The 16,255-nt window shown below is 42.8% G+C and overlaps 1 protein-coding gene and 1 pseudogene across 1 annotated transcript; one reads left to right on the forward strand and one right to left on the reverse strand.

Annotated features, from left to right (window-relative positions):
* Window positions 1-1,129: 1,129 nt before the first annotated feature.
* Window positions 1,130-2,331, forward strand: LOC132348237 (etoposide-induced protein 2.4 homolog; annotated as a pseudogene).
* A 4,671-nt stretch (window positions 2,332-7,002) lies between these two features.
* Window positions 7,003-16,002, reverse strand: CNR2 (cannabinoid receptor 2). The gene is made up of 2 exons (XM_059895689.1): window positions 15,975-16,002; window positions 7,003-9,428 (listed from the first exon to the last, which is right to left on the reverse strand). Exon 2 carries the CDS (start codon window positions 9,381-9,383, stop codon window positions 8,301-8,303), a length of 1,083 nt encoding a protein of 360 aa, XP_059751672.1. The 5' UTR covers window positions 9,384-9,428; window positions 15,975-16,002; the 3' UTR covers window positions 7,003-8,300.
* Window positions 16,003-16,255: the final 253 nt, after the last annotated feature.

A 16,255-nucleotide genomic window follows, 5' to 3' on the forward strand; every position in this document is an offset into this window, starting at 1 on the left:
AGGACACCATGACCTTCATTTCTCCTTAGCCTCATAACCAAAACGTAACTCTGCAGGGGCAGGTGAGAGGCATTGCAATAGGGTGGAAAAAACTGGAAGTTGGGAAACCTAGGTTTCTTGCATTGGACACCACCTTGTTGTGTCTCCTTGGGCAAGTCTTGTCCACTCTCTGGTCCCATTTCCTTATCTAAACAATGAGAGCAGTTCTCTGTGATACCTGAGGTCCCCTTTCTCCCTTGCTCTCCCCCTCCATAAACTCTAAGCAGAAATAGAGTGTGATTGTGAAAGGAGAGAGGAAGAAAGTGTGGAAGTGCATTTAATTCAATGATTTTTAAACTCTAGTTTAAAACTCTAGTTTTATTCATTAAACAGATGTTTACTGAGTATCAATTTATGCCAGGCACTTGGGCATTTTCTTTGCTGAAATGAGATAGGACCCCACCAATGAATAAAGAAAGGCATGCCCCAAATTTAAGGAGCCACATATCCACCTTTAAAAAATCATCCCATTTCTTTGCCTTACAAAAAGGTAGGTATTTGGGTTAAAATAAAATTCGATTTTCCAAAATGTAATCTAAAGCTTTTCAGAAGCAGTTCAGTGCCACAGATATTGACCAGTCCCTTTAAGACTATATGCTGGGTCTTCACGTAACACTGGGAACTGAGAGATAAACATGGAGCTCATCTTGTGGGGGAAGACAAGCCAGTGACTCCCACTTAACACAGTCCATGATATGGGCTGTAAGAGAGGGTTGAAATTCGTCCTTGGGGGCTGTACTGGGTTGAAGCGTGTCCCCCGAAACTTCATGTCTGCTTGAATCCTGTGAATGTTACCTTCTTGGGAAGTAGAGTCTTTGGAGATGTAATCTGTTAAATTAAGATGAGGTCATACTGGATTACAGTGTGCCTTCATGCAATGATTGGTGTCCTTAAAAGAAGGCACCAAGGCGGCCCGGTGCGGCCCGGGCATGCCCAGTGTGGGCACAGCGGCCCCGGCCCTGGGAGCGCCCGGGCGGGAGCGGGTGGCCGGGCGCGGAGGGGTGCGGAGGGGCGTGGAGGAGCCGAGCGGGCCAGCGGTGGGCCAGGGGCCGGGCCGGAGCCAGAGCCGCGTGGGGGGGGGGGGGCGGGGAGGAAGCTGCCGGAAACTTCTCTACCTGAAGTGAGTGCATCTGTGTAGGATTTGACCCAAGGAGAAGATGGTACATACGGTGTTGTGCAAGTTGCCTTCCCTCTGCTGTATTCCCTGCTCTTCCTGTTCTGGGTGGCAGTAGTCCAGTTGGGTCAATAAGGTGCTTCATGATCAGACATCTGGGGACACTTCTCTCTCCTTTGTGTAGTTGATAGTTTGGGCGGTGAAGAGATGGCTGACAGTGTCAAAACCTTTCTGCAGGACCTTGCCAGGGGAATCAAAGACTCCATCTGGGGAATTTGTACCATCTCAAAGCTAGATGCTCGAACTCACCAAAAGAGAGAGAAGCAGCGTCGAAGAAGGGCAAGCAGTGTCCTGGCTCAGAGGAGAGCCCAGAGTATAGAGAGGAAGCAAGAGAGTGAACCACGTACTGTTAGTAGAATTTTGCAGTGCTGCGCTTAGAATGGTGGAGTATTCTGGTTCAGTCTCCTTTTGTTTTATCGAGTGTTTATTCCCGTGCTTCAGTCAGTAACGGCTGAATTATTTGTGATTATTATTTGTGATCCGTCACTACATGGGGATGTTGGGTCGTGGCTCGAGGTTTTCCTCACGTCAGTTTTCAGTGCTCTTTGGGTGCTCCGCCTGTTTGTGCTTAGCAAAGTTGTGAATGCAATTTGGTTTCAAGATATAGCTGACCTGGCCTTCGAGGTATCAGGGAGGAAGCCTTACCCATTCCCTAGTGTCAGCAAAATAATTGCTGACAAGCTCTTCAACCTTTTGCTGCAGGCTCTTTTCCTCCTCCAGGGGATGTTTGTGAGCCTCGTTCCCATCCATCTTGTTGGTCAGCTGGTTAGTCTCCTGCATATGTCTCTCCTCTACTCACTATACTGCTTCGAATATCGTTGGTTCAATAAAGGAATTGAAGGAATTAAAGGAATTGAAATGCACCAGCGATTGTCAAACATAGAACCCCTTACTACCTTGGATTTGGTCTACCCTTGGCTTTCCTCACAGCAATGCAGTCCTCCTACATTGTCAGTGGCTGCCTATTCTCTATCCTCTTTCCTTTATTCATTATCAGCGCCAATGAAGCAAAGACCCCTGGCAAAGCATACCTTTTCCAATTGCGCCTCTTCTCCTTGGTGGTTTTCTTAAGCAACAGACTCTTCCACAAGACGGTCTACCTGCAGTCTGCCCTGAGTAGTTCAGCTTCTGCCGAGAAGTTCCCCTCACCACACCCATCTCCTGCCAAACTGACGGCTGCTGAGGGCCCCTGAGTCGCCTGCCACCTAGAGGGGATGGGTGGGATTGGAAGGATGCCACGTCAGCTCTTTTTCTAGTTCACCTCATCCACCAGGGAAAGCAGGACCCACTCTGCCAAGGGCCCTGTGCATATTACCTTCTCTCTGATGAATCGGGATTTTTTTCTCTGGTGCACGTAAGGCAGAATCGTCCTGACACCAGTATGGATTTTAAACACCGGTGAGTCTCAAAGGACCACAGGTTTTTCTGCAGCTCTTTTCTAGCATTTGCCAGCCCCCGTGCCTGGACTGATTTGAATACTTCTTCTCCCTGTGCCATCTATCCTCCCACCTCCCCTTCCTGCCTTCCACCACCCCTGGATGAACGGATTTTTGTAATTCTAGTTGTTGTATTTTGTGGACCTGTTGTTTTGGTTTTTCTGTGAAGCACATATATTGGACGTGGGAAGTAAAGGAGACTCTGCTGCTCCTGGTCACTCCCGTTATAGCCATCACTGTCTTGTTTCTTGTAACTCAGGCTAGATTTGGTCTCTTGCTCCACTGCAAAAAAAAACAAGCCTGAAGAGATGGGACAGGAGGAAAGACCTCACAGCCAGATCTACTGGGTTTTGAGGAGTGGTTTTCTTTCTTCCCCTTGAAGGGGAAAAAGCTTTTTTCACTGGTACATTTAAAGCTCCCCCAGCTATAGGGAGGTACCAATTTTGGACAAGTGCCACTGCAACACAGAATGCTCAGAGAACCTAAACTTTTAAACTCTGGAGGTCTGAACTTTACTGTTGGCCACTGCTGGGTCTGTCTGGTATTTCAAAGGAATATTGGGTGCTGCAAATAGGAACTGAAGGGGTAAACTTATTAAACCCATTAAACCTGTGATTGGTTGGTGTTTTCCTGTCATTTTAAAGAGACTAAATATGGGGTATGGGGGGAAGGGCAGGTGTCAAAGCACTTGCACAGTTTTAAGACATCACAAACGTGAGCTTGTTTCCCACAAATGTGTAATGGTTGAAATTTACAAGTCGTCATTTCAATAAACATATTCATGGAACCCAGGACTTTGTCTTGGATAATTTGGAAGATTAGTTCTGAAAAATGTTCCCTGAAAAAGTTTGGGTTATGTGATTATAATCACGTTAACATCTTGTGAAAGAATTTGGGATTGAGTTGTTTTAAAGTCTATATGTACATCTGTCCTGTGTACTCATGAAGGAAGAGAGGGCCTTCTAGACTTCAAGAATTGAACATTCTCATTAGGGAAGAGATTAGACATTTGGTTAACAGACACCTTTACTATGTACAGGACAAAATAAGGATTTAAAAATCGTTGCCAGCAGATGTGAACCAAGTTTGAATACAGAAGATTTTAAAATAGTGGGTATTTTGGAAGTAGGTGTTTCTAGCTCATGAAAAAAAAAATGTAAAAGACAGTTTAAGATTTATTTTCAATATCCCTCTGTGACAGACATCTCTGGTCATTTGACAGTAGTATTGCAGAGAACTACTTTCAGGTTGCCGAGGGGGTGGTTGAAGAAGACCTCAGTATTTCATCAGCTTGCAACTGATCAGCGACTGCCTTACTTAAGATTAGTTGTTGTAGTTTTTAAAATGAGATTAAAATGGCCACATCTTTGCTGCCTGAAATTTGTATTTGTGTCAGCTAAGCTGGTCTTAGAAGGGTGAGGGAAGTTGAGTAGAGGAAGGCAAGTGATATTATCCAGCACTGTGCCTGGCTATAGAAAATGCTTTAAGTCACTGGACGTGAGGAATCTGTAAAGTTTTATTAGTGTAACTGAGAGGCCAGGGCTGTACAAAGGCTAGATTACCAAATGTCTATTGTTGTAGGTATTCCTAATTTCATGAGATGTACACAAAAGCAGTGTAAACTTCTCTTGCCTTTTCGCTAGCATATGGGCAGTGAGGGCAACGATTAGGAAATTGGGATCAAAGAGAGAGTAGGCTCTGTTTTTGCCAAGTTCAGAATGGCAGTTTAAGGCAGACTAATAGTAACTGAAAATAAGGGAGGGCACATCACTACAGATGAAAGTGAGAGCTTGAGTTTCAATCATACAGCAGGAGGATCTAAGGAATCATGTTCACAAATCTCTCTTCAGGGACAGACATCACAGCTTGGACAGGTATGTGTGGTTGAAAACACGACCCTTTTATCCTATCTAGAGCTGAGTTGTCCGTTACAGTAACTCTACAAAGTTAATGCTTTCTAGACCTGAGTATGTTAAGTCTGTTGGAAACTTTTAAATGGACAAATTCATGCACTGCCTTGTTCATTGCTCTGCACTTGGTAAGGGGCCAAGAGAAAATTTAAGAGAAGTTGTGACAAACTGGAATAAACCCAGAAGAGGGCAACTAATGGTTAGGGGTTTGTGAACCACCTTAAAGGATAACTTCTGTGGAAATAAAAGGGCAACTATTAAAAAAAAAAAAAAAAAAAGACACCAAGAGAACAGACCTAAATGTAAGATGGGAAACCATAAAGCTCCAAGAAGAAAACATAGGCAGAACACTCTCTGACATAAATCGTAGCAATATTTTTTGGAATTTGTCTCCTAAGGCAAAGGAAATAAAAGCAAAAATAAATGGGATCTAATTAACCTTAAAAGCTTTTGCACAGCAAAGGAAACCATCAACAAAATGAAAAGAAAACCTACTGAATGGGAGAAAATATTTACAAATGATGTGACTGATAAGGGGTTAATATCCAAAATATATAAACATCTCATACAACTCAATATAAAAAAAAGGAAAACAACCTGATTAAAAATGGTCAGAAGACCTGAATAGACATTTTTCCAAAGAAGACATACACATGGCCATCAGGCACATGAAAAGATGCTCAACATTGCTAATTATTAGAGAAATGCAAATCAAAACCACAATGAGATATCGCCTCACACCAGTCAGGATGACCATCATCAAAAAGAACACAAACAACAAATGTTGGCAAGGATGTGGAGAAGAAGGAACCCTTGTACACTGATGGTGGGAATGTAAATTGGTGCAACCACTATGGAAAACAGTATGGAGGTTCCTCAGAAAACTAAAAATAGAGCTACCATATGATACAGCAATTCCACTCCTGGGCATATATCTGAAGAAAATGAAAACACTAATTCGAAAAGATACATGAATCCCAATGTTCATAGCAGCATTATTTATAACAGCCAAGATACGGAAGCAACGTAAGCGCCCATCAAGGGATGAATGGATAAAGAGGATGTGATATACATATATATATATATATATATATATATATATATATATATATATGAAATGGAATACTACTCAGTCGTTAAAAAAGAGTAAATTCCTGCCATGTACAACAATATGGATGGACCTGGAGGGTATTATGCTAAGTGAAATAAGTCAGACAGAGAAACACAAATAGTGTATGCTATCATTTATATGTGGAATCTAAAAAAATAAAACAAAAGAATGAACATAACAAAACAAAAACAGACTCACAGATATAGAGAACAAACTAGTGGTTACCGGTGGGGAGAGAGAAGGGGGGAGGGGCAAGATAGGGGTGGGTGTTAAGAGGTACAAACTACTATGCATCAAATAAATAAGCTACAAGGATATATTGTACAGCACAGGGAATATAGCCAATATTTATAATGAGTAAATGGAGTATAATCTATAAAAATGTTGAATCACTATGTTTTATACCTGAAACTAATATAACATTGTAAATCAGCTATACCTCAATTAAAAAAAAAAAAAGACACCTGGAGATAAAGGGTGGGGAAAGGCCATGTGAAGACGGAGGCAGAGATAGGAGTTATGTTGCCACAAGCCAAGGAACACCAGGAGCTGCCAGAAGTTGGAAAAAGCAAGGAAGGATCCTCCCCTTGCAACTTTGGAGAGAGCATGGCCTTGCTGACACCTTGATTTTCTAGAGTCCAGCCCTGTGAAAGAATAAATTTCTGCCGGTATAAGCCACTCGGTTTGTGGAAAATTGTTGCAGGAAGTTTAATACAGGGCATAAAATGAAGTATGTTGAGAAATAATGATAAGTTATTATCATAAGTTTGCAGCAACCTGATGTTGCAAAAGTCTAATATTATTATTGGACCTATTAAGTCATATTATCACTTATACTTTATACATATTTATCACTGTTAGACTTATTATTATTGAAGTCATTATTATTTATAGACTTATTTATTATTACTATCCTAATCGAGCAGAATTTGACTGAACTAGGCCAAGAGGTTAGTGGTAAAGAGGCTTAGGAGTCAAACAGAACGGGGTTGAAAACCCCAGCTTTGGGTACATGTTAGCAGTGTGACCTCAGGCAAGTGATTTTGCCTCTCAGAGATTTCCTCATCTGTAAAATGAGGATACCAAACCCTCTTCATCAGGTTACTGTGAAGGCTAAGTGAGATCCCTCATTTAAACCCACATAGCCCAGAGCCTGGCACATAGTAAAACCTCAGTAAAAGCCAGTTGACTCTTATGACCAGAGCACATAGTAGTTCTACCTTACCTAATGTTACCTCAGTTAATCTCTATCCCACCACCCTGACGATTTCCTTCATTGTACCACCAGTAATCATCTTCTTTCTTTATTTATTGGCTCTCTTCCCACCAGAATGTAGAATGTGAGTCCCATTAGACAGGGACAGAGTCTCATTTATGGCTGGACATCCAGGACCTAGCACAGAGCCAGGTACGTATTTGTGGGATGGGTGGATGAATGAATGAATAGTGAACACCTTGTCTTGTAAGTATTAAATGAAGACACGTTTAATCAATATCTTTCCTCTTATTCCATCTGTAGTTCCAAATAATTGCATTAGGATTCCTCTGCAGTCCTCCTCACCATCAACAGTTTCTCTTGCCTACTGCTTTAAGCCCCTTTGGTAGGAACCTAGCCTCCCTGATATGTAAGATATGGGTGTCCTGGGATCTTCAAAAGTATGGGGCTGAATCCTTGCTGGAGATGATGGACTGTGGGATGTCAGCACCATACCTGGCACATAGTAAGGGAATTTCCCCCTCCTCCCACTTGCTCTGTTTATTATTCAGTATAGGGCATGGGGGTGGAGGAGACAAAGGGGCTGAATTGAGGGATGACCGGGAACAATTCGGGGATTTATAAAATCTCTGTGAATATCTTCCTTTTTTTTTGGAGTTGGGTTAGACTGGGACACTGCCTGCTTCCAGTGGTACCATCAAATAGGTCTTCACAAAACCAATCTGCATCTCAAGCAATCCGAGTCTCCTCTGTATTCCCCACATACCTAGGAGGACACAATGGTTGTGAGTGGGGATTATCAGGGTGTCAGAGAGGGCCGGTGCCATAATAATAAGATGCCCTGAACTGGAGGCTTGTCAGTTATCTCTGCAACAGGTGTATCAACATCCTTGGTCCTCATTGCGTTGCAGTTCTTGGTCCTCTGTGGGAAAGGGTGACCTGCAGGTAGGGCCTTTCATAGCTCTAGAACCAAGGTGGACCCAACAATTAAACAGGAAGAAGGGCTAGCCAGCCATCCTGAGATCCCAGGAGAGTGATCCATTCTTCCCAGATTTCCTCCAGGTCCTTTACTGCTGAGCCTGAAGGCTCTGCTTGGCTCCCGTGGTCTCTAGAGAATGCAGGCACTAAGCCGTCTTGTTGGGAAGGTTGTCCTGACCTGCAATGAGCCTGTCCCAGGCCTCCTGCCTCCTGCCCACCTTGCCGCCCCTCACAGGGCCTGGCTACCCAACAGACTGTGTGCAGACAGGCGTGGCCAGGTTACCCTCCAGGGGTCAGTGCCAACACTCAGTGAAAAGGGGTAAGTGTCCAGGCCTCTGGGGCTGGTTCAAGTAAGGTGAGAGGATCAAAGACACTCTCCTCCAGGGATTGAAATGACTTCTGACTTGGCTTATTTAAAATTGTGAAAGTGGCCTCATTAGTGATCAGAGCAGTACAGCTCTCTGGAATCTGGCCCCAGGGTGATTTTCACATCAGCCTCTGTCTCAGTGACTGAGGACCTCGGGACCTCTTCTTTTCCTTCAGGCCCGAGGCCCCTCAGGCACTTCTTCCAGTGGGCCAGGCGGTGGTGCGCAGAGGAGCGGATCTCCCCACTCCGCAGGGCGTAGATGATGGGGTTGACCATGGAGTTGACAAGGCAGAGCAAGGAGCAGAAGGCGAAGACCTTCTTGACCTGTTTGCTTGGAGTGGTGGCCAGGCTGTAGACCATGAGGGTCAGTACCGGGACCCAGCACGTGAAGAGCACAGCCAGCAGCACCCCCAAGGTCTTGGCCAACCGCACATCCAGCCTCATCCGGGCCATTCCGAGCACTTGCCTGTCCCGGTGCTCAGCCAAGCTGGCTACATGCTGATGGGCCTTCCAGAGGACATGCGCATAGGTATAGATGATGCCAGAGAAGAGGACAGCAATGAACAGGAGCCAGCCCAGCAGATAGTCATTGGGGATCAGGGGGAAAAGCTCAGAGCAGGGCTTGGGACAGCAAGTCCATCCCATGAGAGGCAGAGAGGAAACCAATGCTGAGAGGACCCACATGATGCCCAGGGTCACCAGTGCCCTCCCACGGGTGAGTAGGGCTTTGTATGTAGGTGGGTAGCGCAGACAGAGGTAGCGGTCAATGGCCGTCAGCAGCAGGCTGCCTACAGAGGCCGTGAAGGTCATAGTCACGCTGCCAATCTTCAGCAGGAAGACAGCTTTGGAATCAACGCCATGGAAGACGTGGAAATTTACAAAGTTGAAGGCAAAGACCACACTGGCCAGAAAGTCAGCCCCAGCCAAGCTGCCAATGAACAGGTACGAGGGCTTCCTGCGGAGACGGTGTGAGGACAGGATCAGATAGAGCACCACCAGATTCTCCAGGGCGCTTAGTAGGCCCAGAGGGGTGCACAGCCCCGCGATAGCTATCTTTTGGGAACTGCTCAGGATCATGTAATCCTTCATGGGGTTGAAATCCAAGCCATCAGTGGAGCCATTGGCTGCCTGTATCTTCCAGCATATCTCCATGGGTTGGGTCCCTCGGCTTCTGCCGGGCTTACCAAGAAGCCTTTGCTGTAGTACAATGAGAAGAAGAAATGAGTTCTTTTTCAATCAGCGCAGTAATGACCTCATACCATCACTGACTCTAACCAAACACTTTACCTGTGCGATGGATCATATGTTGAAACAGCGATTTATATTGGTTTCTCTCTATTTTACCCTTTCTTCATCCTAGTGGGGTGCTAGGTCTGTACTGGTTGCCTTAGGAGAGGCATGTGGGAATTCAAGAAGCAGAAGTGACCTGCAAACCATATGATCTCACTTACATGTGGAACTGAAAAAAAAAAATCTAATTCATAGATACAGAGAAGAGATTGTTGACTGCCAGATGCAGGGGTTGGGGTCGGGGGGTGAAATGGGTAAAGGTAGTCAAAGGTACAAGCTTCCAATTATAAAACAAATAAGTCTTGGGAATGCACGTACAACATGGTGACTATAGTTACTAATATTGTATTTGAAAGTTGCTAAGAGAATAGATCTTACAAGTTCTCATCATAAGAAAATAAATTTGCAGCTATGTGTGGTAACGAATGTTAATGACTTATTGTGGTGATCATTTCACAGTATATACAAATATCAAATCATTATGTTGTATACCTGAAACTAATATAATGTTACATGTCAATTATACCTCAATAAAATAAAATAAGAAATAAAATAAAAGTGACCTGCCTTTTTTGGTCTTTTTAAAAAAACCAGAAAACTACACCTAAGACTTCCCTTTGAAAGTAAGGAAATCTCCAAGGGTCAGAAACCGAGAGGAAATCAAAACCAAGAAAAAATGGAATCCAGAGTGATATGGTGGAGGGTTTTTTGCATTGATGTTTTATTTTGTTTTGTTTGCCAGTTTTGGTAAGTAAGATGCTGAAGTTTTAACAACTATTTAGGGATGGGAGACAAGACTTGGGTTTCACACCAGTAGATTTGCCAGATAAACTATAGGAGTCCAGATAAATTTGAATGTCAGATAATGAATCATTCTTAGTATAAGAATGTCTTAAATATTGAGAAAAACAAACAGGGCACCCAAATATTGTATGGGACATTATTAGAAAGCAAACTCTGAGTTTCTCTAGAGGGATATACTCTCATATCCAGGTCACACAAGATTTCCACATATAAAGGCCCATGGAATTTGAGCTCACGATGCAAAATTACAAAATGCACAAGGAAACATGAACAAGAGTTAGCAGAAATGTCAGACCATTAGAAGAAGGAAATTCTTCACAGAGGGAAGAACGGAAAGGCAAGCAGGAATTGTGAACAAATAAATTGACAAATGTATGATTAAATTAAAAAATATGTATAAAGCAACAATAATAATAATAATGATGCCTGAGACTGATTTGGAGGGTATAAAAACAAAGTGGAAGTAAAATTGTGAATGACAGTAACACAAGCCAAGAGAGATGAATAGAGTTGAAGCTTTATTTAGGAAGTGAGTAAAGGTATTGATCTAATTTAGGATTTTAAAAATCAGGCATTATCTCTTACTTGGTTTACTACAATAGCTTCCTAACTGACTCCCTGCTTTTAACCAGGCCTGTCTAATTTCAATACAACAGCCAAGGTGATCCTTTTAAAATATGTCAGATCCTTTTCAAATATGTCACTCCTCTGTCCCAAACCCCACACAGCACCCATTCCATTCAGTGTAAAAGCTAAAGTACTAACAGTGGCCTAGAAGGCTGTGTGTGTTCTGGCCCCATTGACTCTCTGACCTTCCTACTAACCATGCTTCCCTTGGTCAACTAGCTTTAGCCACACTGGCTTACTAATGGGTACTCCCCACCGCCCCACCACGGGGCCTTTGCATTAGTTGTTCCCTCTTCCAGAACACTCTTTTCTATGCATGGGTCAATCACACCTTCTTCAAGTTGTGGCTCAAATTTTGCCTTTTCAAAGACATCTACCCTATCATCCTATTTAAAACTGTAGCTCACCCCACCCTCCCGCTCTTCTGGTCCCACTTACTCTGCTCTATATTTTATTTTTTCCATATCACTAATCACCTTCTAACATATAATTTACCCTACATAATCTTTATTGTTTATTATCTGTTCCACTAGAATTTAAGTTCCATAAGGTCAAGGAACTGACTATTTTGTTCACTGATATAAGGGTTTAGAATAGTTTTTGGTACATAGTAGATACTCAATAAATATTTGTGGAATTGAAGTGAAACTGAATAGTCAGTGATTTTTAGCATTCCTCTCTCAGAAGTTAATAAATTAAGCAGACAATATACTAATTAATATGATATATAAGATTTGAACATGCAATTAACAAGTTTGATCTAATAGTCATATATGGAACTCAGCACCCAATAATTAGAGAATACCCATTGTTTTCAAGCAAATGTGGACATTTACCAAAACTGGTCTTGTCTTAGGTGAAAAGTAAATTGCAACAAACTTTAAATAATCTGTAACATACAAGCCATGTTCTCTGACCACAGTGCAATTTATTTAGAAATCAAGAACTTAAAAAATATAACTAACAAACTTCACAGGTTTGAAGCACCTGAATAATTCCTGAGCCAAAAAATCATAAAGGAAATTAGAAAATTCTTAGAATTATAACATATTAAAATGAGTGGGATGCATCTGAGTAGTACTGAAAGGGAAATTTATAGACCTACATGCTCATATTAGAAAAGAAAAAAGACTCATGAGCTAAACATCTAACTCATGAAATTAGAAAAAGAGCAACAGCAAAAATACAAAGAAGGCAGAAGGCAGAAATAATAAGAGCAGAAATTGATGACATGGTAAAACAACAGAGAATAAGAAGCCCTGACAGAGACCGAAACTAGTTCTTTGAAAAGATCATAAAACAGACAAACCTCAGGCAAGATTACTTAAGATGAAGGAGAGAACCTACAAATAAGAAAAATATCAGGCATGAAAGAGAAATGGTTAATAATCCTTTAAAAAGATGTTTAACCTCAATAGCATCCACAGAAAGGCAAGTTTCACTCCCATCAGATCAGCAAAAAGATGAATCTGACAATATCGAGTACTGGAGAGAATGTGGAGTGCGAATGGTCAGCACTGTGACGGGGGTGTAAGTTGGGGCAAACACTGTGGAGAGCAGTTTGGCAAAATCTAGTGAAGTTGAAGACGAGCCACTGCCCTGAGAGGCACCAATTCCACTCCTGAAAATGTGCCCAAGGAGACATGTACAATCAGCATTTTTGAAATAGCAAAAGAAAACCACCATCACCACCACCAACAAAAGTCCATCAATTGCAAAATGCATAGATAAATTATAGTACATCCATACACAGAAATAAATGAAACAGTAAAAAATGAACTAGAGCTATATGTGTCAACAAGGATAAATGTTAACATCACACCATTGAGCCAAAAGTCCAATCCCTTAGGAGAATGTAGAGGATTTATAGAGTAGATAAAGAGAAGAGAGCTTGCGGACAGTGGCAGAGGAACTAGAGAAGCAGGAGGGAGTGCAGGTTTTTTCCCCCCGACTAGACTAGAGAACAATGTCTTGCCTGAGGCAAAGGGAAAAAATGTGTTCCTCTATGTAGACATTTCCCTGTATTCTTTACTGGCTTTTTTTTCCCCCTCAAAACATTAAACATTAAAACACTAAAAAGTAGTTATTATTGAAAAATGGAAAAGTAGGTCATTAAAACTCACAGCAGTATTTTTTAAGGTTTAAATATTTTATTGACACTCGAAACAGAATTTATTATAATTTTTTGGCATCCATTTAAATTTTGTGCCCATGGTGAGGGCCTCACTCTCCTCCACCCTACTTCTGGTCTTGCTAGAGGTTATCAGGGAGTGGGAATTGGGACAAGAGAGGTCTGTGGTTCCCGAGCAGTGGTTTCCTGGTGTGTCTGGGTGAGAAGACCTTCACGGCATTTTCAAGTCTCCCCTCGCAGTAACTTCCAGGGTGGTTATGCTTAAGCTCATTTTAGAGTGGAAGAAGGTTTAGGAATGATAAGCTCTCTGGGCTCCCTGTACTCAATTTCCTTATCTATAAAATGGGGATAATGACGGTAACCCACCATTATAGATAGTTCACGTTATAAGGATTAAGTGAATTAATACACAAAATATATTTAGAAGAGAGCTCGACACTTCACTGAACTGTTCTTAATTTGGAAGCCGCTCAGGATGACCTAGTTATTTAAGAGTTGAGAACTGGGGTTCAACTCCAGTTCTGTCTATACCTGCACCATAAATGTGGTTAGTCTGAATGGAGATATGCCTTGAGTGTAAAATACACACCAGATTTCAAAGACAGTATGGAAAAAAGAAGGTAACATAGCTCATTAGTAATGTTTTTATATTAATTACCAGTCGAAATGATATATTGGGCTAAATAAAAACATTTATTTCTTCCGTTTCTTTTTATTTATTTATTTATTTATTTTAACATCTTTATTGGGGTATAATTGCTTTAAAATGGTGTGTTAGTTTCTACTTCATAACAAAGTGAATCAGCTATACATATACATATATCCCCATATCTCCTCCCTCTTGCGTCTCCCTCCAACCCTCCCTATCCCACTATTTATTTATTTTTTATTGTGGCTACTGGAACATTTTAAATGACAAGGGGCTCATGGGACAGCGCTAGCCCACCCCAATGTGCTGTACTGTCTGGTGACAGCAAGGTCAGAAGTAGTCCTTTGCCGCTGTTGTAGGCAGCCCCAGTTGGGCTCAACTGGTTGCCTCACCATTCCTCAGACAGTTCTGCTTTCTTGCACCTTTGCCCCAGGGGTTCCTCTCCCTGGCTCATCTTTTTTCTGGACTCGTCTTTCGCCCAGTGAAAGCTTCCACAACCCCGCAGTCACACACCAAGTTCCTAGACTTACTCTGTATATATTATAACCAGTTCTGATTAGTCTTTTCTCCAACCAGGTTGATAATTGCACCAACCAACATTTGTATGCAATTTAACTTCTACACGATATTTTTTCTCAGCCACAATCTAAAGTAATCCACACAATCTCTGATATAAGAATTGTGGTTATTGTTATTTCATAGATAATGGAGGCTCAGAGACGTTAAACTACTTGGAGGAGGGCACACAGCTTGTCAAGGTCAGGGACTGAGCCTTCATTATTTCTGGGTCTTCTGTGCCTTGCACAATGCCTGCTACCTAGTCGGTGCTAAAAAACTGCTTAATGGGGAATTCCAGTGGTTAGGACTCTGCATTTTCACTACTGAGGGCCCAGGTTCAATCCCTAGTTGGGGAGTTAAGATCCCACAAGCCGCAGCGGGGGGCCAAAACAAACAAACAAACAAACAAAAACTGCTTAATGAATGAAACCCATTTGGATGGAAAGGGGCTGTTGCCAAAGTGTAGATCCCAAGTAAGAGTGTGAGGGGGAGGGGAGCACATAGGGTAGGTTCAAATCCTAGCCTGGTGACCTTGTTCAAGATACCTAATGCCTCTGTTTTCCCATTTCTCATCTGTAAAATGGGTTTTTGTGAGGATTTCAGTAAATTAATATAACATATGGAAGTGCTTATTACTGTTATTATTATTAGGAGCATCTTCAAATGGGATAATTCAACCTGCTTGGTGAGGTTGTTGAGAATAATGTGCCTGGAGCATTATAAGAGCTTAATAAGTGGCAGCTCTTATAATCCAGTGTTTTTTAAATTTTAAGAGAGCAGAATGCTTTTTACCGTCAATGGAGCACCTATTCATAAATCAGGTAAAAAGCTGAATTCATGTCACCTATGTCCTCTCTTCCAGGCAGCCCAGATTCCTCTGTGGCGCCCTCAGGCTCCAAGGAACAGATTGAAAACTTCTCATCTAATCCACCTCTGTTATTTTACCATCAAGGAAACAGTCTAAGGGTGGGGATGTAATTTTCTAAGATCACCCAACAAATCAGCAGCAGAGCTGGAACTAGATTTCACATCCCCCAAACCACAATCAAAACCCTCGTGCTGGGCTTCCCTGGTGGCACAGTGGTTGAGAATCTGCCTGCCAATGCAGGGGACACGGGTTCGAGCCCTGGTCTGGGAAGATCCCACATGCCGCGGAGCAACTAGGCCCATGAGCCACAGCTACTGAGCCTGCGCGTCTGCAGCCTGTGCTCCTCAACAAGAGAGGCCACGATAATGAGAGGCCCGCGCACCACGATGAAGAGTGGCCCCCGCTTGCCGCAACTAGAGAAAGCCCTCGCATAGAAACGAAGACCCAACACAGCCATAAATAAATAAATAAATAAATTTAAATTATTAAAAAAAAAAAAAAACAACCCTCGTGTTGTAAGCATAGAAGTGACCCTTCTTTGAAAAGCTGAAGAGAGGTGTTTCCCTGAGATGGATGCCCTTTGCTGAATGTTGCCAAGGCCACCCCAGAGTGAGAGTGAGACAGGAAATGGTGCCAGCCGAGTTCTCAACCCTGGACGTGAATAAGAGACAGTGTAAGCCTTTCTCAGCTCCCATATCCACCCTCCCACTTCTGGAAGCTTCCTCCCTGCACCCCTGCAGCCCCAGTCCCATCCCCCTCCAACTCTTGTCATATTTCCCTTAGAAAACAGCCCCCCATCATCAGAGAATGGCTTACCCCACGCCGAGTCCAGCCTAGAAGAGGGGCGTCGGGGTGGTGGTGGCTGGTATTTGCGCCTCACCCAGGCCTGACGTGGCCACCAACCTATGGCTGTTGTCCAAATTAAGTAAGGCCAGGAAATGCAGGCATTTGGGTGGAGGTCCTAACAAGAAAACATCCGACAACAGGATGCACAGAGCAAGAGGAAACCCAGCTCCCTGTCTGCCTTCCCTCTGAGCAGATAGAAATCCCTTTTGGAGTCAGAGCTTCTGGCTTCTAGATGAGCCTTCCTCCCGGGC

Source organism: Balaenoptera ricei, chromosome 1 (assembly GCF_028023285.1).
Source record: "Balaenoptera ricei isolate mBalRic1 chromosome 1, mBalRic1.hap2, whole genome shotgun sequence".
NCBI lineage: Eukaryota > Metazoa > Chordata > Mammalia > Artiodactyla > Balaenopteridae > Balaenoptera > Balaenoptera ricei.